Below are 24,330 nucleotides of genomic sequence, written 5' to 3' on the forward strand. Positions count from 1 at the left end.
GATTGGCAACTCATGCAGATCTCGCAAAAACACGCACGATTATATTGTTCAGGCAGTGTAATAACATACACCGCGAGACTTGGGTTGTGGCTGCGCAATCACGCGGAACCGGGTCGAGTGTTTGTTTTTACAGCTAAAAGTACATATCGAAGCAGAATGATATCGTGATGAAGACAAACCCCTAAATGAGCGATTTTTAGATTGTAAAAATGAAATTGTACCATGCATAACTAAAATATTCGATAATGTCTTCAAATCCGGGTATTTTCCTGAAGCCTGGTCAAAAGCATGTCTTGTTCCAATACATAAAAAGGGAGATATTAATGACCCTAACAACTACAGAGGCATTTCATTATTAAGCCGTTTGGGCATTTTTTTACTGGAGTGTTAAATCAGAGGCTACGTAAATGGGACAGTGAACATAAAATAATTACCGATGCTCAATTTGGATTCAAACCTGGTTTTTCGACGGTAGATGCCATTTTTGCATTACAAACCTTAATTAATAAAACATTAAAAGCGAGAAAGAGACTATACTGTTGCTTTATAGATTACATAAAAGCTTTCGATTTGATTGAAAGAAGTTTGTTTGTGGTCTAAACTCATAAAACATGGAATCAAAGGGAAAATGTTGAAAATTATTCAGTCACTATATAAAAATGTAAAATCATGTATAAAGTTTAATGGTTTGTTATCAGAGTACTACCCAAACAAAATCTGTTTGTTCCACGGAGAAATTCTGTCACCGATTCTATACAGCCTCTATGTAAATGATTGCGAAATGAAATTTATCACTTAAAATTGTCCATCTATTGAAATAAGTCTCTTAAACTTGTTTTTATTTATGTATGCCGATGACACTGCATTGAGTGCTGAGACACCAGAAGCATTGCAGAAACTTTTAGATTCAGTATATGTATATAACCTAGAATGGAAATTAAAAACTCAATATCTCCAAAACCAAGATTGTTATCTTTCGAAATGGGGGGAAACGGGGTGCAGCTATTCAGACGTATCGTCGAGGCTAGGTATGCTACACAGAGTGAATAAATACGCAGTTGGTCAGAATTAATTGTGATTGTATCAGTTTTTAGGATAGCATAATCGGCAGTTTGACTGCTATTTATAGCCTAAATGTGTGTTGCGAGATATTTTTAGGGTAACCTAAGCGGCGGGTTGTCACGGCTATTTATAGCCTAACGGTGTGTTTCGCGATGTAGCGTCTGGGTAGTTTGTCGGTCATCGTTGTAAATGATATGAAACCGGCTTAAGCATTAAAAGTTGAGCTTGGACTATGTGTGTTGGTACAGTTTCCTTGCCAAAGTCGAGGTTTAAGTACCCTGTCATGGAATGGTAAAGGGTTTAGGGTCATTCCTGGTGTAACAAAACCAGTTTGTGTTCAGTATGGTTAGCTTGACTGGATTCCATAGTTATGTTAAGTCACATGTGGGTAAGGGTCACCCTGGGTGTGACAGATGAACACATGCGTTATGTCTAGCTTACAAGTCTGAATGGTTCTTATCGCTCTTCCAGTGAATATATCAGAGATTTTAGCTTGGCCAGGTACTATCCTCGTGGTAGTTGCATGTGGGTTAGGTGAAACCCTGGGTGTGACAGGTAGACCACACGTGGTACGGCGGGCTTGGTGGTGTCATTTGGTAGAAAGGTGTTTTCTTGGTATTACAGGTATGCTAGCATACGTTTATGTGTCAATTGAATCACAGATCATATGCTGGTATACTAAATAGTGACACTATATCTTCATATAGATATAATGAACATATATTTCTGATATATATTAAGCAGCTTTTTTTTTTGCTGATTCCCATACACTGAAATTTATCGACTAAACTTGGCCTAAATAATTGTTCAAGGGGCATTGTGTTGCACTTATCGCTGCATTATTATTATTTACATTAATGATTGTGTTTTTTTTATTGGAGTGTGTCAGGATGCCACCAGGCCGGCGCAAAAGAGCAGCAGCGGCTAGGCATACCCTTATTACACAACGGGCAACAGAGGAAGTCGAGGTTCAGCCAGGTCCAACATCTGTCCAAATGCCTGGCGGCATGTTCCAGCTGGGCAACCAGGAGGAACAACCGATGTTCCTGGCACAGGCCAATAGTGCACCACTGCTGCAGAGCTCGGCCTCCACAGTCTCAGCCTCACCTGAGGCGACATCACAGCTACCAGAGGCTAGACGAGGGCCAATACATCTGTCAGCCGCAGCAAGGCCTGATAGTGCTAGCGCCTCCTTTTTGGTAGAGCAGGCCATGACTAATATAACAGGTACACCAGCTCATGATATCAGTACACCTATTATGTCTAGCGTCTCCCGCCCCTTGATATGCATGTTGACACACGCACTAAGCAAAAGATTTGGGCAGATCAATATGTATATTTTGGATTCCTGCTTTCAACCAATGGTTCAGAGCAGTTTAACATAAAAGTTACAGACAATACCCTGGCTTTAATTCCTAAAACGAAACCAGTGGCCATAAAATCTATGGACCACTGGTTTTTAGGTATTTGTGACTGTGGTTGTCCAGGCCAAGCCGGAACTAGCTGGGCCTTTAAGTAAATATGCGAATATTATCCAGCATGTCTCGAGGAAGGCGGGGGACCTAGCTGCTAACCATTATGACGTAAATTTCCGTAAATGGAGACAAGCGGGTCGACACCAACTGCCCTTTGACCAGGTTAATCAAGAGCTGTTTCTGGAGGCTATGACCTATAACTTGGCTCGAAAAGGTCAGCCCAGCCAGAATGCCCACAATAATCCTCAGGAACATGCACAGGGCAAATCAACACAGGGCAATGTTTGCTTTGCCTTTAAAAGAAAAGGGGTATGCAAAGGCCAACACTGTGTGTTCAAACACCTTTGCAAAACCTGTTGGGGTCCTCATTCCTTTCGGAAATGTTCGAATACAGACAACCACGCACAGTTACCCTCCAGTGGCAGCTCAAAACACTCCTCCGCACCTAAACCCAAAAGCAACTAATAACACTTCAAGTGTAACGCCTATAAAATTTGACAGACTAGCTCTATTTCTCCAAGGCTATGACAGAGTTTCTTTTCAATTTTTACAAGCAGGGTTTTTGGTAAGTTTTTTCACTACAGATTCATGGTATTCGTTCATTCAGATAAAGCAAAAATCTAATTAATTTCAGCTACAAGCAACCCTGAGGTGTTGTTACAAAAAAATAACAAGCCATTCACAATTTTACGAATTTCTCCCCTGGGTCTGGTTCCCAAAAAAGAACCAGGGAAATATAGACTCATTCATCACTTATATTTTCTTGAAGGGACGGACCTCTAACAGTGACGGCATAAGTGATGAGGACAGAAGAGTTCCTTATGAAACTTTGGATGATGCAATTTTTCAGATAAATAGGTTTGGCAGGGGAACATTATTATCAAAAACAGATTTAGAATCTGCCTTCAGAATGGTACCTGTGCGACCGTTAGACTATGAATTGTTGGGGATGAAGATAGGAGAATACTATTATTATGGCAAGTGTCTACCTATGGGATGTTCCATTTCTGGTCAGCTCTTCGAAAAGGTCAGCTCTGACCTCCACTGGGTTATGCAAAATTATCTCCAGGGGTCGTCCACGCGCTAGATGATTTTTTGTTTCTAGGCCCAGACAGTACTAACCAGTGCCAAGTAGCTTTAAACAATTTTCTGAACATGTCTAAGCTGGTGGGGGTTCTTATCAAACAGGAAAAAACTATTACACCTACCACATGCCTTACTTTTTTGGGTATAGAACTTGACACACAAGACATGGTGGCTAGATTGCCAAGTGACAAGGTGGAAAAGATATCGGCAGCTTTGTCGGAATTTTTGCAAAGGCAAAAGGTTACCCTTAAAGAACTCAAACCTTTAATCGGTCTGTTAAACTTTGCTTATCGGGTTGTGGTTCCGGGGAGGACCTGGTTACGGCGACTAATTGATTTAACAAGAGGGCTGACAAAGCCTCACCATCATGTCAGGTTGACCATATCAGCTAAGGCTGATTTAGAGGTTTGGCAGATATTTGTCAAAAACTTCGACAATTCAACCATGTTGTTACCCAATCTGTGGGATACTTCAGAAAAACTCAATATGATCACAGATGCAAGTAAACGTGGGTTCGGTGCTATACTTCGGTGTCACTGGTTCTATGGGGAATGGCAAGATGACATGAAACAATATCACATTAATGTTAAGGAGCTGTTTCCAATCACAGTGGCGCTTGAAGTTTGAGAAAGTCTGCTCAAAAACAAGTCAGTACTGTTCTTTTTCGGATAATCAAACAGTAGTATCTATTATAAACAAATAGACATCTCCCAACCCTGACATGATGGTGCTATTGCGTAGGCTAGTCATAGTTTCTCTGCAATTCAACATTCGTTTCCATGCTAAACATATTCCGGGTAAAGAAAATATCCTGGCTAATTACCTGTCTCGTTTGCAGGTCCCACATTTTCGTATTGGCGGTTCCGCATATGGACAAGCTCCCAACACAACTGGCAGACAATCTGTTACATATTTAAATGACAAAGTTCTAGAGCTTGTCAATTCTGCGTTGACGCCTAGCTCACAGCAGATGTATCATAGAGCGTTTGTATCATTGTCACAATTTGCCAAATCAGTTCTGCATGCGGAGTGCTGTCTGCCCTTGGACGTGAATACCTTAGTCATGTTTATTGCGTATTCGTCTGAACAAAACCTTGCACCTTCTACCTACCAGCTATATGTCAGCCATATCATATGTGCATAAACTTGGTGGTTATACAGTCATTCTTTGACTGAGACATGTCCTTTACCCCTTCGTGGGTCCCACGCTCTGCTCACAGTTCACCTGTACCCATTTGCTGTGTATGATTTGTAGCCTTACCTGTGCAATTCCTGGCCAGTTGGTCTGGGCTCCCGCACGATAGCACTGCCTTTGTTGTCGCTGGCTAAGCTTAGTCGGACACTTGTAAAAAGGATGGTTAGTTTGACCACAATATGTGCACTCTGTTCTATTATTGCCAGCAAACATTCTGACAGATTGGGTAACAACATGGTTGAATTGTCGAAGTTTGTGCACAAATTGGTTTGACTGAAATATTATTGTGTAATTTGCACCTATGATAGAATTTAATCTAGATTTTTGTTATTTAATTGTATTTCTAGTCAGCAGTTAATGCAATTAGCTATTAATTGATATTATTTTTGAATTATGATTTAGTATTCTTATATATGTATGTAAATCTAGTCATAAGCAATATTCCTACAACGATTCTATTAATATATTGCCGTATAGCAATGGTATATGATATATAGGAAATATCCTTTGTGAGTTATTGTGATTCTTTGTTGTATGTGTTTGGTGTGTGGCTTTTATGTACATGCATAATCTATCGATTGAATCATAGTTCTTCATAAATCTCGAAGTATAATATTATATCTAACGATAAACGAAATTCAACGAATGTATATGTGTTACTGTATAACTTACAAATTGTATTTGTTTGTATTGCAGTTCTTACGGGGTTTTATAATAAAAATTCAACGAAACAAAACGATTATGGACCTCTGTTATTGAACACCTCCGCATAAGACCAAGGCCAGTTACAGATCCAACTCAATTGTTCATAGTTCGAAAAATGGTTTGAAAAAATTGGGGAGTAAACCAGATTTCCGAAAACCCATTACTAAGCCTATCCTACACCAGCTGCTGCTGGCACTGGACAAAATATGTGATTCACATTCTGACAAGCTGCTGTTTAAGTCAATGTTTCTACTTGCATTCCATGCATTTCTTCGCATTGGGGAAATAGCCAATAACGGTAGACCCCGGAACATTCTCAAAATAGATAATTTACGGTTCTTCCGACACGGGAAAACAATATCCTTCACGGCTTGATATAGTTTTTGACTCATTTAAAGGGCACTGAAATACCACCCCTGTGACATTATCACTTCAAACACGACAAGCTGAATCAGTGTTTTCTAAAGATCCGGGGCTCCATATAAGGCCCTATTTATATATTTTTCCAGTGGTAAACCAGTCTCTTACCAATACTTTAGCAACATTTTGAAGCAAGCTCTACTAGTGGCAGGATACAAGTCCGACTTGTATAAAAGTCACAGCTTTCGTAAAGGAGCAGTAAGCGAAGCTGCTAGCCAAGGTGTTCCAGAGGCGGATATTCAGGCTATGGGCAGATAGCATTTTAACGCGTTTAAACGTTATATTCGCATCCAAAGCTATAAGACGTGAATAACAGGCGATATCAATCAGAACTTAGGGATCCCTTACAGGGTTCAGCATTGCATGCATCCCATTTCTGATTTGGGTGCTAAAGGTGTGGTAATACAATTCCTCCTAGAGCATTTAAATGACACAATGTCTATAACATGATATCATCAACGTGTGTAACATATTCCAACTGTTATTTTTATACCGAATATTACACTATTTCAATAAAGAATTGTTCTTTTTATTGAAGATTTAAGCAGAAAAGTGTGTAAAATTTCATTTCTAATGAGAACATTTCCATTTTTGACACGTTAATGTATATAGTTCTAAAATTAGTCTATTTTTCTTTCTAAAAAATTGGCTACCAATAATATCTTTCAACTACAGTAATTTCAAAAAATATAACAACCGGTAAATTTGTCATATAACAATTTTAGTTCAAAAAAAGAAAAACATACCTGTCTTTCAACATTTCCTTTAACTTGTGTTACTTAATGACTAAAGGTCCTTGGGTCTTGATATTTGGCAAGTAGGTTGTTAATGTGAATACGTTTAAGTGTTGTAAACGTTGATGACCTTGACCCCATTCAAGGTCACAAAATCAAATATGCTGAAATAAATATTTTGTATGTGGAGTCAGACAAGGATATCTTTCCTTGCTTTATTTGTTTAGAGTTAACGAAATAAAATAGTGTAATACTCCTTTATATTTTGTTCAATGAATGGGCAATATGCAAAACAATAATAATAACTGGAACTATAAGCTAAAAAATAACTTATACCTCCGCTCGTATATAAACCAGACCTGTAAGCTAAAGGCTAACTGAGACAAAGCATTGCAAAACAATCCATAGTCTCCAATCAGTAATTATTTAAGTAAATGTGTCACTGATATACTTCTTGTACTCCCTCCCCATGCCAAAACACATTTTCATACCAAATCTTGCTAGTCCAGATGAACCAGTTTTTCTGAAATCGTCCTAGTAGTTAAGGAAGAGTTGTCAAGACAAAGATTTTTAACAAAAAGCCATAACTCCTTAAAAAGGGTCGAAATAAAAAATAAAAAATGCTACTCTGATGCACGACATTATCATTATAATTATTATCATTATCATATCTGTAAACTGTCATGGAAATCGGTCCAGAAATTTATAAGGCAGACAAAGTTTTTTTTCAACAAAGGGGCAAACGAAAAACCTCCCTTTTTAAAGGGTTGGAATGAAAACATACTACTTGGGTGCACAATGTCAGGGGCAGTTACCATATCTGTAAACTTCCGTTGAAATGGCCCCATAGTTTTGGAGGAGTTGTCTGGACAAACAATGCCTTGATGCACATTTTCGGATGTTTGTTATCATATCTGGAAACTTTCGTTGAAATTTGTCCATTACTTAAGAAGGAGTTATCCGGACAATTTTTTTCTATGGACAAATAGACGGACGGACAAGCTGATTCCAGTATACCCCCACATCCCCGTCCATAATCTCGTTGTGGGAGGTATACTGAAGTGTATAATAGTTTTATTATTAAGATTATTTTTTATTCTTCTTATATAATTGCAAATCTTTGTCTATAACACAATCACAACCTTGAGTAGATCTCCAGAGGAAAGATTACTTTGGCAGAATACATATTCATGAGATATTACTGCTGCACAAAACTTCAAAACATGCGTAATATAATAAAGTGTTTCGGTATAATACAAAAACAGACTATGTATCGGTATTTATCATAATAAACATTGATAATCAAATCCCCATGATTATCTGAAATAGGGCATTGGTCATGTTTGGCATGATAAATAGTGCTTTACCGGTTTTGATATTACATAAAAATGATTCTGTAGACAGAAAACACATATGGAAAGTTTTTAAAGAAGTTTAAAATATAGACTACCCATGTAACTATAATTTTATATAGGCAAGTTGACACTGTTGGTTATATTTGATATTTTGTGAAACATTTGCATGTTTTTCTAATTAAAAGTATCACGACGCTTACTTCATGTATACCAATATGACTTATTTAGTATCAAAATAACAGAACTTTTATACACAATACACTATCATTTTTTATTTTCAAAATAACATTCACCTTTGATATTTATCGGTCATTTTGTTAGGATACCCCCGTCACTCAACTTGGTGTTATGCAAGGAGGTCCACTACGGTTATCAGTAGTAATTATGAATAATCATTTATGTAGTTATTGATCATCTTATGTATCTACATATGGCAAAAGAATAAAAGAAATCAAAGTGGGGGCCAAATGTTGAAACCACCTTTCAAAAATATATATACATATCCGAAAATGCAGCGAACCGTATATCCAATATGGCGTATGTGAAACGTAACACACGATATGACATCCGGTTAACGTGACCAATGGTCAAGAGCAAGTTGCCAATCTGTAATATACACGTCCTTGCTAATATCAACTGACGAAAGTGAGATTTTTTGCCAAAATATCTATGAAACGTTATCCAAATATATCGAAAAAAGGCTGCGGGGTTTGATCTACACTCTCTATCGATGGGCGAAACGTCTGTCTGTTAACAAAATCGAAAGTTTTTTTATAATGTATGAAAGAACAATATAGTTTTTTTTTTCTTTCTTTGAAGTTCTATTAATTAACGATTGCAAGACACACACAGCATCTTTGGTTGACATATGTTTTCTGAAACCAAATAAAGCGTCACTTAGTTTAGAATAAGCGGTATCAAATTCCATAAGTCGATTATTTAAGGTTGCTGTAAATATTTTGGCTAAACAAATAAATAGAGTAATTCCTCTATAATCATTTGTGTCATTCTTATCCCTTTTAAAAAAAGGAAATATTGACCTATTGACCATATGGAAGGATAGTTACAAGATTGAAAATTTTATCAAATAATTAAACAAGACAAGGTATATAACCTCTTTACATCTGATAAAAAAACTCATTAGTTAACAAATCATGGTCACATGCTTTATCTGTGCCTAAGTTATTGATTACTTTACTAACTTCTTTTTTCCGGAAGTACGTAACGAAAATGGACACTGATGACGATGTGAGGATCCGCCTTTAGTTCCATTTTCTTATAGCTGCGTTTTTACAAACAAGTGTATCATGATTTTCTACGTTCTTTCATGAAGTAAACATGTAAAATACCACGCTGTCGACCAACAACAGTTACGAATCAGTTTTTACACATAACACATTCTTGTCGCTTTGAATTTACACAATGCATCGCGAACAAGAATCATCGGTACCATGATGTATAAATCTAATGAAATATTATTGTTCACAGTTGGATTTAAATAGAAACAGGTTTAATTCGACCATGCACGCAGTGAGAGGGTACTGCAAGGAGACTTTAATAGGTTTAAATGTAAAATATATTACTCATTGATAACGATGATTGCCATGTTGTTTGGAAGATATTTTTCTATTTTGAATAAATGCCTGTGCTTGTTTTCCAAGAAGCTAGGTGAATAAAGCGAGAATGTACCTTCTCTTCTCGGCTGGAAAGACTTTTCTTAGTACAGTTAACCTATAATTTAAACATATCGTTCTCTGAATGACACCAAATCTCACCTACCATACACCCAACACCTTACCTATTTATAGGAAAAAGGATTTCTTCATTACTGATCATAAACGCCAAGAAAACATTGTCTCTTGCCAGTTTCTCCACATGAATTGTTTATAAGGAGAATCAAACTGTATATTATCATGAAGAATTTTGTGACAAGATAAAAAAAACATACTTCACTAAATTGTCCCTTTAAGGAATAAAGGGCACTGACTTTTTACTTTGCTGTAATGTGTTATATTTGGACCTTAACTAAGGTGTTCAGAGGAATTTTACATGTTTTAGGGACAGCTATATTCGGACCTAAACTAAGGTGTTCAGAATAGTTTTACACGTGTTAGGGGTTAAGATCCCTTAAAGGTGTAAAATTACTCTGAAAACCTTAGTTTCGGTCCAGATATAGCTGTAATACATTCGCAGGTCCCCGTTGTCGAACTCATGGCATGGATAATCCTACTCCTCACACGACGTGATCGGAATAGATCGTGTCGGGTGAGAAATACAGCCGTAACAAACATTGATCTACTGCCCTCATTGAAACACTCAGGATCTGTGTTTTCTCTCTTTTCACTACTTTTTCCTTTTGGAGATCTCTTCCTAGTCTTTTGTCTTTCCAGGTTTTCACAAGTTAATTGGTTTCCCCAGATACATTATAATGTATAACATGAGGTATTCATCTTGATTTCAGGATTTTTTTTCTATAGTATAAAGAAATGTTTTTTCTCTAAGCTCTACAGTTATTGCATTTGTACATTTGAATAAATAATAAAAATCGTTGCCTAATACAATTATACATAGAGTACATTTTCGGTCTTGTTTTTGAACATTGTGCCACCTACCGTTTCAATGGGAAATTTCATATCAGAGCATCTAAATTTTTGCATAACATTAACCTGCTCTGTTCGAGGAACCACAAAATAAAATCCACTAACCGGAATAAACCAGAATGCAGGTGTGGCGGGCACAAGATCACGTCGCTCTGGCCGTGTAGACCTTCGGAACTCACTTTTTGATCTGCAGCCGTTATGAAAAAAAATGCCCCACCCTTACCTTCTGAAATTGTAAACCTGCCCTGTAATAATGTTATAAAATAACAAGTGAAAGTATTTACCTGGACAAGAACATTTCGTGTAGTCGACGTCCTGATGAATATACATCCAAGATGAAATCGCCAATGACAATACAAACATAGCACTGAGTTTTCTGTTTCTATTCTTAAGTGTCCTCATCTTCACAAATCCGTTTGAATGAAATCGTAAACTGTGTATCTATAAACAAAATGCCGCCATTCAGTCTTATGTAACACCACATATGATGTTTGTGATCACCGTTACTAGGTGCATGAACATGCGTGATTGACCACGTTGTGCTCTGACATGTTATACAAGTGAGTAATTATTATTTGGTGTCACACAGTGGCGTTCCATGGAGCGATGTACGGAAGCCGATATGTGCAGTAAAACCGTATAAAGCCAGAGAATGGCAATTCTGGCAAATGCATACCAGTATTGTTTCCTAGACCGTTGCCAGACTGGGTTGCATCTGTGTTTTTTTAATTATTTATTTAGTGATAATTTTTACAAAGAGTTACAATCTGATCATGGCTACTGAGATATCGGCGACGATGTGTTTTAAATACCGCGTACGGTCTTCGATAATGTTTACATAGAAGTCCTTTGATTTACTGACGGGGCTTTACGTCCTTAATATACGTTTTACCAAGCCTAGGTTAACATGATTTACATCGGTAAGAACCTAAATTGTGGCCACACTTATGATAAGGCCCGGCCAGTAATTTAAGGTGGCGGCATATCAGACCTGACGTAATTCATATTGGCTGTAAAGAATGTAATATTAAGATCATGTCCAGATAAGTATATATCTTTCGAATTGTTGAACTATTAGACATCTTGACGCTCCACCAATGAACTCATAATATTTTTGAACATTCCGAAAAATATCCCCACAAAGTCTTCATGTTTTGAACTGTGAGAGCTATATATACACCGGATACTACCGGAAAAGGCAATTCCGCCGGAAAGCATATCTAAATACGACGGGTATACCATTGAATGGCAGTAGAAAGCATAACTCGTTTAGATATTATTTTATTTTTGTAAAAGGTGTACAAGCTCTCGGAAATATAATATGCCTAAGGAACCCAGCGATACCATAATTACACAACTCAGTAATCAGTCAGACGCAATAACGCGGAACCGGGTCGAGTGTTTTTTGACAGCTAAAAGCAGAATGATATCAATCCTGATGACGATAGTCTGGTGAGTGTGTGGGGTGTTCTGAGTCCCCCCCCCCCCCTTTTTTTCAAAAANCCTGTGTGAATTGTAGTGTAATATGTTTTCTAGGATATATACATTTTTGAGATATACATTTAATGAGTTTTAATAAAATATTTGTTGGGGGGGGAGGGGGGGGGGTATGAAATAGATAAAACAAAATAATTGATAAACACTAAATTGTCTGTTTATCACTGCGCACAAAAAGATTACATCATTAAAACCTTTTGATTTGGTGGGGAAGAGATTCCAGATCATCTTGCTTAACTAAGAAATATTCCCTTCTAAACTTTCTGATTCCTGAAATTTACCTCATGAGGATCATTATCTGCAGATTATATTTTTCCATAAAACTGTTGTACTTCATTTTATATTTCATCCTGTTCCCTAATTAGCTCTCCATTTGACTTTTATATTACTGGTATAATTTTTATAACAAAACTTCTATTTTTCAAGATTAAAGAAATATTTCGAAGATTTTACTCCTTCTTCTACCCATATACATATATAATGTAGCCTTAGATCTCAAAATGCTTTCTTTTAGTTTAAATGTTCTTAATTTTTTCTATTTTTTTTTCTAGTTCTTGTAAGTCTAAACATTTTTGGGCTCCTATTTCTAAGATAACTTTCTTGATTGCTTTGGATTTTTTTCTGTATGAAGCATAAGAAATAGTCTTTCCTCTAATTTCAAATAAAGAAGCTTCTGAAAAAAGTTGGTCATTTATTGTTAGTTGAAAATCTTCATTTAGAATGACAGACAAATAATCGAGGTTGTAAACAAGTAGTGCATATTGTATTTGAATGTCTAAAATGTGTTCATATCAATACTTTAATAATTTATTTTAAGTACAAAATTGTCACAAAATAAATTAACACATTTCATCTCATCATACCAGTAGCACATGTGCAAGGACTACAAAAATGGACATATTTAATATTGAAAATAAATATAATTAATATTGAAATGTTTTTAGTTTTAACATTTGTTATTAAAAATCTGAAAATCTTATAAATGTATGATGTATTATTAGATTAAATATGATCAGCTTCAAGCTTTAATAAAACACCACCTTAGATAGAAGGGTTAACCACAATAAAAAAAACAGGTAAATACAGGTAAATACTGTCAATACTACTCAAAAACAGACTATAATTCTTTTTTTTAGGAACTGAGAACAAGCCCAGTGTATTATCTGTGATAATTCGATTGTGAATGCGTTAGTTCGTGTCAACATGTCACGTATCCTAGACATATATGGCGCATATTAAAAATCTGGTTAGAAATAATATGTAATATCTGAATACGTTTTTGAAATTAAATAATGAACGGGAAAGGAGTGTCGGTGTCATGAAAGAAATTAACCCTCGTATGTCACAGCCGCCATTTTAACTTGTTTATTCTGAAAACACTGTATTTTCATAGATAAAAGATTAAACTTTGCCAGTATTGTAACAACCTTATTTTAAAAAGCTGGCTAGACATAATATATAAGAACAAATATCTGAAGAATGTTTTGAAATTGAATAATGAATTAGAAAGGAGTTCGTGTTTTAATATGTCATGAGAGAAAAAATCCCTCACACATCAAAGCCGCCATTTTAACTTGTTTATTCTTAAAAACCTGTATTTTCAGAGCTAAATTATTTCTCTTTGCACGTATTGTAAGAACCTCATTTTTAAAAACCTGGATAGAAATATTATCAAATAATTAATTTCTGAAGACTTTTTTGAAATTGTCCCTAGAATTAGAAAGTAGTTCGTGCCTTAATGTGTCATGAAATAAATAACCCTCACACATCAAAGCCGCCATTTTAACTTGTTTATTCTGAAAAACCTGAATTTTCAGAGCTAAATTATTAAACTTTGAAATTAATGTTACAACCTCATTTTAAAAACCTGGTTAGAAATATTATCAAATAATAAATTTCTGAAGACTTTTTTGAAATTGTCCCTAGAATTAGAAAGAAGTTCGTGCCTTAATGTGTCAAGAAATAAATGACCCTCACACATTAAAGCCGCCATTTTAACTTGTTTATTCTGAAAAACCTGAATTTTCAGAGCTAAGTTATTAAACTTTGAAATTAATGTTACAATCTCATTTTAAAAACCTGGTTAGAAATATTATCAAATAATAAATTTCTGAAGACTTTTTTGAAATTGTCTAAAGAACAAAAATGGAGTTGCTGTTCTCCTGAAGTCTGAATCATTACCGATATGTAAACACAGCCACGTGTGCAACCTTTTGAGGTTTGGTGTTTTCAAATCCTAATTATTCAAGTTTACACTCAAATTCTTTCAAATTTCAAATTCTTTATTTCCTCTTGAGCATATACATCTCATCGATTCAAAGGAAAATTTCATAATGTACATTAAAAATCAGCACCGGCTGTAAGATACAATCAGCAAATGGAATTGATAGTTTAAATACAGATGTTTCGATGAACTAAGAGCTTGCAAATCAAATTAGTTAGAAGCCAACAGAGTAGAACGTAATAAACATGCATGATATATGAACTTACCCAGGTTAATTAATTCTTTAAAATTACCGGTTGATAATAATTTGATGAATTTATAGACAGAGGGATTAACACGATAATATAAGTTAATATATTAACTTCTTAGTTCACTTCATTTTAGATTTTTTTTTTTAATTCTATATCATTTTTACAGAAAGGACAAAGTCTTAAATTATGAGGATTTTTTCTATTAAAAGATTGTTGTGAAGAAAGTCGTATTTTGGCAATTTCTTTTCGTACTTTACAGGAATAGGTTTACTTAAGTAAGGTTGAAGGCAGGCTTGATCAATAATATGTTGATACACCATGCAATTAGACGAGGTGGAGAAAAAATTCTAACAGCCTCTGTTTTGCTAAAACCAAAAAATGATGTGCATTGAAGCTACCCTGTGCTTACCAGTACTCCAACATACCAATAGAACAGAGTTCTTTTTTAACAGAAGCCACCCAATTTTTACAATGTGGGTTCGATTCACACTCATTGTACAAATCTTGATAACATGCATTTAAAATACAGTTGCTAAGAGTCAATAGTTTACACCAGTACTTAACCATTCTGATTATCCTCGAAATGATAAGAGGATATCTACCCAGTTCGAAATAGATAATAATAAAGGCTTTATTTATTCTTGATAACTAAAAACTTCTTGAAGCTCATCTTACATATGGTCAAGATACAATGTATGATAAAATGTACAATATTTACAGATCATTGACTTTGGTGTAGATTTTCGAACTCCTAAAATATTCCTACAAAAGTCTAGATGTAGTTGTTCGATATTAGGCGCTTTGTGTAAACCCCACACTTCGCAAGTATAGTTGACTACACAGCCGACATATGTGTGCAGAAATGTAACAACATAGATTTACATGATCTTTTAAGAGAAAACAGAGCTTTATATGGAAGGATAGTTACAAGATTGAACATTTTATTAAATAATAAAACAAGACAATGCAATAACACCTCTTAACCTCTGATAGAAAACTCATTAATTTACAAATCATGGCCACATGAAATATCTGTAAGTGTTTTGGATTATTTATTTTCTCAAGTAGTTCATCATGTTTCCTTGATGTGCTTTGTCCTGCCTGTTCAACTAAGGAGGCTCCACATTGTATTGTTAATCAGGTAAAATGCCCGATACGCAAAACGGAAATGACGACACGGTGTACATATACATTTCGTTGGAGATAATTGAGTCCGAGCTGTACTTTTTTCCGGAAGTACGTCACAAAAATGAACACTGATGACGATGTGAGGAGCCATCTTTAGTTCCATTTTCTTAAAACTGCGTTTTACAAACAAACGCATCATGATTTTCTACGTTCTTACATGAAGTAAACATGTACAATACCACGCTGTCGACCAACAACAGTTACGAATCAGTTTTTACACATAACACATTTTTGTCGCTTTGAATTTACACAATGCATCGCAAACAAGAATCATCGGTATGATGATGTATAAATCTAATGAAATACTTCTGTTCACAGTTGGATTTGAATAGAAACAGGCTTACTTAGACTATGCACGCACTGAGAGGGTACCGCAAGGATAATTTAATAGGTCTAAATGTAAAACATATAACTTATTGATAACGATTATTGCCATGTTGTTTGGAAGATGTTTTTTGATTTAGAATAAATGCCTGTGCTTGTATTCCAAGAAGCTAGGTGAATAAAGCGAGAATGTACCTTCTCTACTCGGCTGGAAAAACTTTTCTTAGTACAGACTATAGTTTACCTGTAATTGTTCTCTGACTGACACCAAATTTCACCTTGCATACATTCAACACCTTACCTGTTTATAGGGAAAAGGATTTCTTCAATACTGATCAAAAACATTGTCTCTTGCCAGTTTCTCGACATGAATTGTTTATAAGGAGTATCAAACTGTATATTATCATGAAGAATTTTGTGACAAGATTATAAAAAAGATACTTCACTAAATTGTCCCTTTAAGGAATAAAGGGCACTGACTTTCTACACAAAATAGACTTGCTAAAGCAGACGTGAAATCAGTTACTCTGGAAGGGATAAAGTGTAACATTTATTTGCAACAGAAGCCGTTACATAAGGCGCACAAACTAACCATGTAGTCGCAAATGATACATCAGAAAATGTTCGCAATGCCATTACACATCTGAATACCAAATCTGAACAAAATCGGGAGAGGGCCTAGTAAGTTGTCAGATTTTGTGAACAATCCCTTTGTTTGAACAAACCCGGTCAATATCTGAATGTCGACCAATCAGAAGCTAGCCTATGGCAACCATCTTGTTCTATCATGAAGTAGGAAGCATTATCATTCGTAGTGACAATATACACCTATATTAAACCACTTGTACAATACCTTACCTAACAGGACCCAACCTAACACAGATATTTTGTCAAATTGAAATAAAATCACAGGTCGCAGTAGTGTTAGTCGTGACATTACACACGTTTACTAAGTATTTTAAGGGATGCTGTATAATGCATAAATCTCGACTAATCAGAAACCAGTCTGCAGCAGCCATTTTGCGGAAGATTATGATCTCGTTGTCACATCCTCCTGAACACCATCAAAATATTTCATGATCTAACCTTATAAAATTGAAGTCCATAACAGAACAGAACATATTTTAGCCCGATATGTCTCAGCTAATGAGAGGCCATGATTTGGGTATGTAAGGAACACTCGTATCATTATAGTTTTCTAAACTTATAAACAAGTCTTAATATACCACAATCACCCAATATCAATGACATTGGCGGTACTCACAGGGACCTGAGAATGTGTTGCAGCTATATTTGGACCTAAACTAAGGTGTTCAGAGTAACATTCGCAGGTCCCCGTCGTCGTACTCATGACATGGGTAATCCTACTTCTCATACGTACAGGAGTGAGAAATCGTGCCGGGTGAGAAATTCATCCGTAACAGACATTGATATACTGCCCTCATTGAAACACTCAGGATCTGTTATTTCTCCACAAATCGGAATAAACCAGAATGCAAGAGTAGCGGGCACTAGATCACATCGCTCTGGCCGTGTAGACCTTTTTGATCCGCAGCCGTTATAAAAAAAAATACCCCGACCTCACCTTCTAACATTCTAAACCTGCCCTGTAATAATGTTATAAAATAACAAATGAAAGTACTTACCTGGACAGGGACATTTCGTGTAGCCGACGTTCCGATGAATATACATCCAATATAATATCACCAATGACAATACAAACATAGCACAGAATTTTCTGTTTCTATTCTTAAGTGTCGTCATCTTTACAAATCCCTTTGAATGAAATCGTGAAAGTGGTAAAATGGTCACTTGTACACCAAACCCACTATTTTAGGCTCCCGTGTTACAGCTTTCCTGACCGTGGTCAATACAGATACCACCGGTGCTCAATGGAAATTAAACGTGTATCACGGTTAACATGTTTTCGTTAGTAACATACAAATATTAGCCGCCATTCAGTCTTATGTAACACCACATAAGATGTCTGTAATCACCGTAACGAGGTGCATGAACAGGCGTGATTTACCTCGATGCACTCTGACACGTTATACTGATGAAAAACCTATGTAAACTTGTAAATATCATAGGGTTAGATGTCCATGGAGATGTATTTGTCAAGAAAAATATAACAAAATGTGTCAAATTTCCAGAATAATGGCATATATTTGCCCTGAATAAATCACAACTGAGCACAAAGCGAACAAGGCTGACTGTAGTTGGAAAAAAGCATGCAACGCAAGTGAGATTTTAACTGATCACCATTCACTACATGCTCTCTTTCAGGTAATATGGCTTGACTTGTATGAAAAGTCTTGTTAGCCTTATGAATTATTGTAAAATATCCAATCAAAATACATGTCATCATTCTCGAGATTTGAGGCATTTTCTCAGATTTTTCTCGACAATAGTCACTACATGGATAATTTAGGAATGCATGTACAGGCAAGTTTTTTCATTAATTTCACTATTCATTGCAATTTTGCGCCATTCAAATTCCGCATTCAAAAGTTATTTTCAGACAAAATCAACAATGTTTTCGACAAATTATTTCTGCAAAGGTATTTATTGACATTGTTTTTGACATGAGTATACAAAGCGATTTCAATACTTTATTCATTTTGAAGAAAGCTATGAGGCCATTACAAAATATACACACTGGCATGACGATTGCATGAAATACCTTAAACATTTCCTTCGTAATATGGAAATATCGTGTCCTAAGAAGTTTGTGGATGGTAAATTTAATCTGCAAATGTGAGTCTGGTAAAAAACACACTTTTTCCAATTGATCATTTTGGCTCGGGGAATTTCTTTTAACTCAATCGGCGTCAGAAAAATACAACAGACGTCCCGGGTGGGATCTTAACAGAGATATTAAAATATCAATTACCACGGTCACATGCAACTGCACATGTCGCATTGAGCAACGAAAAAGACTATAATAGCGGTTACACAATTTCCTACGTAATCGCTTACCTGTCGTCTCTCACAAGTGCATATTTGACATGCCCTATACGCTACGTTCCATATACATTTTTTTTTTGAAATGACCCCTGTTTTTGCTTGTCTGGGTCTCTGCTCCCACGCTCTGTGCTAGGTCTACCCCAAAAGGTCTAGTATTAGGTGTAACCCCAACCGTAGAGATATGCATACCAGTGCTGTTTCCTAGACCGTTGCCAGACTAGAGGGGGGAGGGGGGTGGGGGGCGGTGGGCGGTGATGCATCTGTGTTTTTTGAGTTATTTATTTAGTAATCATTTTTACGCAGAGTTACAAATTTATCGTGGATACTGAGATATCGGCGACGATGTGTTTTAAATACCACGTACGGACTTTGATGAGGTTTAAATAGAACTCCTTCGATTTACTGATGGGGCTTTACGTTTTTTATCTAGGTTTTACCAAGCTAGGTTAACATAACTTACATCGGTACGAACCTAAATTGTGGCCACACTTGTGATAAGGCCCGGCCAGTAGTTTTGATAGTGAGTTGGTCCTTCACTCACAATATACACCTTGGAAACACTTAACGATTGCCTCCCTTACACCATGAGCAGCACGTTGTAAGGGAATAAGACTCCCACAATGTCTGTCGTACAGGTGATACAGCTCTGCCGAGCAGCTAAGTCACAAGTATTTTTTTCTTAATTGTTTGTCGCTCTTTCTTAGTAGATCCCGGAATTATTTCTTCAAGTTTCACACACTTTGTATTCCTCAATCTCCATGTAAAAATAATAGAGACATGTTTGAATAATAAACATGAAATGTACATTTAATGTATGTGTAATGACTTTCAATTACATGTATCTACATTTCTGATTTTATATTTCAGGTTTCTTTTGACTTACCTCAGCCAGTGAGAAGATGTCCGATGTACAGATGAGGACTTTGGGGCTTTCACAACCTGGTAATGTATTTCACTTGTTAACGTACTGTTGGGATTTGGTCCCTGTAAGAATGAGTCCATCTCTCAATGTTCTCTCCTTTTTGTAGTACGGCTGCTTTCCTTTCTCAAACCGTACGGCATTTTTTTGAGGTCTCACCATTTTTGACGTTCCAAAATTCTCTCTCACTTTGCATGTATCTGTCTCTGGTATGTTTCAATGGCTGATCATTGCCCTATATGTATACATTAGTAAACAACAAGAAGCCTTGTGTCAGTATTTACACTAATTAATGTCAAACTGGACACTTGACTGGCAGACATCTGTCCCCTGGTGTCTGCACTTGGTTAGCAGCCCTCTCCCATCACTGTCTTTCATTTTAGCTTGTGTTATGTAAACATTCTGTAATCCTATCATTGTCGTGTTGTACTGTTTGTACAGTTACAAGTCTTTACTTTTGTGTCTGTGTTTTGGCTCTTTTCTTTAAATAATTGCTAGTGTCCTGAATTTTTTACATAAAGTTCAAAATTAAGGGTGTATAGGCCTTAAAATTGAGTTATCTCCCATGATCTTCAGACAATATGTTATTTGTTTATATTTCAGAGTAGTACAGTACCTGTACTTTAATAATCAAAGTACTAAAAGTACTTAACACACATGCTTTTCTGGTTTTTAAAGGCGAAGCATCTGTTATATTAAAATTTCAGGGAAAGAGTCTCAATCAAAGTTGCCTTACGAAAATGTGACTTTTTCTGCCTGTAGCCATCTAAGCACATTATGTGATGCTGTGACTTTAAGTGTAGGATAGCTGTTGTAAATGTAACCAGTTGACTATAAGTATTTTGCATTTGTAAATAAAATGACCAGAACATATACAATACTGTAAAATGCAATTGTGAGATTGTATGGAATATCGTTGTTTTCTTTCTTTCTCTTATATATATATATAATAATGAATATCATCTGTTGACTCAATGGCACCATTTTTAGAAATTTGTTAGATTTGAAGTATGAAATATGTAATGAAGGAATAAATAGAGTGATAGCAAAATAGTCAATATATATATATATGCTTTCATACACGTACATTTTGTTATGAATTAATATTTGTAGTTTGTATTAGAAATAAAACTTCATACTCCCTTTGAAGGAAAGTCCGTTATATATAAATAGTTTATTGTGGTCAAGGTTCAATCACACACGGATGCAACTGAGTTCCAACTTATGTGAATTGAAAGTAAATCTACCCTGGGCATTGTTCAAGTAATCCAATTTCCAACCATATATATTTATTTAGATGGAAAAGCAAGATATTGCACAGATCTTACCTGAAACCAGGAAAGGGGCTTTAATTTTGTTTGACATAATGGATATTCAAAATAAATGGCATAAATATCTATATAATAATTTTTATGAAGTCTGTTTATAAAAGGCTGTAGAAACATGCTGAAGGTTTGTACAACACTGCACTTTAGTTTTAAGGTAAAGTTCAAAGGTGAAATAGACCTCGTTTTTGTAAGTGGCACTCCTCCTTCACCTAATGTAGTATCCATGATTAGTTTGATGCCTCATCATAAAACAATGGCTAAAAGAGGGGAGTGTTATAGTCGAGCAGTAATGCAGCAGATGAACTTATGATTCTGCAATAGGAAATGTGCAATAGGTGATCTTATAGTTAAAACAGCAGTATAATATGATGAAAGTTCAAAACAGATTTGTGCACACCATGATCAATTACTTGAATCTGGAGCAGCACTATTTCAATTATGGTCAATTAGGCTTACTTGTGTGAAGTCTGAAGTAGAGCTGGTTTTGATTAGAATTAGATATATTACATTGCAACTATGCGCAAAACAATTTGCGCATAGTTGATGTTAAAACATACTGAAGAGCATTACGTAACAGCAAATTCACTAGATAATTGGATCTTTATAATTTCAATCGAATTGACAAAGAATTCGTGTATGTGGGTGTTTCATGCCGTTGTGTTACAAAATAGATGGAAACGTAACTGTTAGCCAACAGGGGCACGATTCAATGTTATATCTGAGGCCTAGACACATGTTAACATGCTCCCCAGCCCGATGCTCTACCGCTGAATTTAATGCCCGTGTGATATTTCCATAGCGTAAAGCCACACCAAGACTGAATTACTTTCATAACTGAAAACCACTTTGAAATAACAATATTATTGGGTGACATTTTGAAATGTTGAAGATTCACACTTTGCCTATGGGAGCACCTGATTTGTTGTGCAGTAAAAAATGAATAAAATCAGGCAGAACTAAGCTTCCATGATGTTTCGGCAGCTGGAGTAGCTAGTCAGAGCTTGTGAGAGAATGCAATGTTTGTGTAGAGACTGAATAAAATGGTGATGATATTTAATCAGAAGATTAGCTTTATTGTCTTTTGGTAGGTGTTACAAATGCCCTATGGGCCAGCAGTGCATGCTTCTCCTTATGTATTGTCGTAAAAGTCAACCAAAGTTTTGCAAAAACACTGCTCACATGAATCTTGAAGTATTAGATAGCAAAGAAAAAGAAATTAAAACCATAAGACATGTTTAATTATTTGTGTTCTTGGTGATTCCTATTTAATTGGAAACTTAAAATATTTAAATATAGTTTTAAATTGTTTAATACCGTTAATTGTATTTTGAAATCCTGTTATGAAGATATGCTGCTAATCAAGGATCCATGGGTCTGTGAAATTAAAGATGAATTGTATTGTTTAAGCTTAGGATATATCTAGAACGTTCAGAATGGAAACAATATCACTTTTTCAATTATGAAGGCAATTTTTTTTCTATTTTATATATTGCTAAGTTATTTATTTATTTAATATGCTTTCTTAGTAAGGGTTTGTGTGTGTGTGTGGTCCGAGTGTACACACATTTTATAAGATATCAAATGTCATCAAATAATGTTTCTTTTTCTTTCAATAAGACTTAAAGTTAATAAAGAACTTCAAGTTAAACTTGGATGAAGTTTGAATTGTCCAGCTCGAATAGGATTCTGATACTCAGAACCCAATGATATACATTCAAAGCTTTAAGACTTGGAGCATGTTCACTTCCATATTTCAGCATTGCAGTTCGGTATTTTTGCAATGAACTATATTTTGTTGCCATCCAGTAGATGTAGGATGTGTAAGCATAGGAAATAACGCACTAATGCAGCTGGAATATCAGAGAAAGTGTTTTAGTCCTGCCCCCACAACTCCAACAATCCAGGTGGAGTATAAAATGGTCTGGGGTGGATGTTGCGGTAGCATTCAAGTGAGGTGGCACTATAAAAGATGCTGCTGGAAGCACGGCTCCACTACAAACAAAACACATTACATCTCCAGCACACACACAGACATTCACACATAGGAAGATATTAGCCAGGTGACATAGGACTAGTAGTTAGCGCCTGATAAGGCAGCTCCTCCGAATTCCTCAAATTGTATTGATTAATGTATATGCTAATTATATTAAATGGGGCAAAGAAGTAATTCCAACAGTGTGGACAGGTTAAGGTGGTCAAATTTTCGGAGCGATCCGCTCCTTTATCAAGAGTTACATGTACATTTACATCATATTACTAATTATATTAAATTTTATATCTATGTACTGTAATCGCTTTAGAGTGGCTTATGCTAGCTAGATAAGGCGCTTTATCATATGCTGTATATGTATATATTTATTCATTTATTAACTGCATGACATCATGGTTTTTCTCGTCGAAGGGACGAGTGTTCAATCCACAGGGGCACGCAACTACTTTTAATATTGACTGTTTAAGGCTTTCAGTCGCTGGGTACGTTAATAGTAGTTGTGTGCCCCTGATGTGCTCAGCCTAAGCAATTTCAAACGGCCGACAATATATTCAATCACGGAATTAGATTATCTAAGTCCGTGATTCAATAAACTTTTCCCAAACATATTTCCTGTTTTAAACATATTATTATCTGACCAAATGCTAAATCTGAAAATATATGGCAAATGCAATCACAGGAGTCTAAAATTCGGTCAAAAATTAATAATAAACACTTAAATATAGCAACGTTATCTTCACAAGATAAAACGGTGTGCATAATACTGTGTTATTAATTGGATAAATGTGTAACAAGTTCGTAACAAACCAACCTGTCGACCTTGTACACACAACATATCATGTTTCAATATAGTATTGATAAAATAACTCTTGTGATGTACACGTTTGAAAGAGAAAACATCGCGCTCCATCTTTTGCCGGTCAGAAAACGGTGCGATTCCCTGCGACTCCCTATGACTCACAAATTGGTTCAACCCTACAAATAGACCGACTTCATTGAGATCTGGGTGA

The 24,330-nt window shown here is 35.8% G+C and overlaps 1 protein-coding gene across 2 annotated transcripts in view; it reads right to left on the minus strand.

The window, feature by feature from the left end:
- LOC110466875 overlaps window positions 1–18,339 on the minus strand; it is a 43,161-nt gene extending 24,822 nt beyond the window's left edge. The window contains exon 1 of one of the 2 annotated variants that reach the window (XM_021523683.1): window positions 17,763–18,339. In XM_021523683.1, coding sequence (XP_021379358.1) covers window positions 17,763–17,880 — 118 coding nt within the window. In that variant the 5' untranslated portion in view covers window positions 17,881–18,339. Of the gene's footprint in view, window positions 1–10,916; window positions 11,180–17,762 lie in introns of those variants that run through there. The other variant, XM_021523682.1, reaches the window with a different exon arrangement.
- Window positions 18,340–24,330: the final 5,991 nt, after the last annotated feature.

This window comes from Mizuhopecten yessoensis, unplaced genomic scaffold, assembly GCF_002113885.1.
Source record: "Mizuhopecten yessoensis strain PY_sf001 unplaced genomic scaffold, ASM211388v2 scaffold11145, whole genome shotgun sequence".
NCBI classification, from domain to species: Eukaryota; Metazoa; Mollusca; class Bivalvia; order Pectinida; family Pectinidae; genus Mizuhopecten; species Mizuhopecten yessoensis.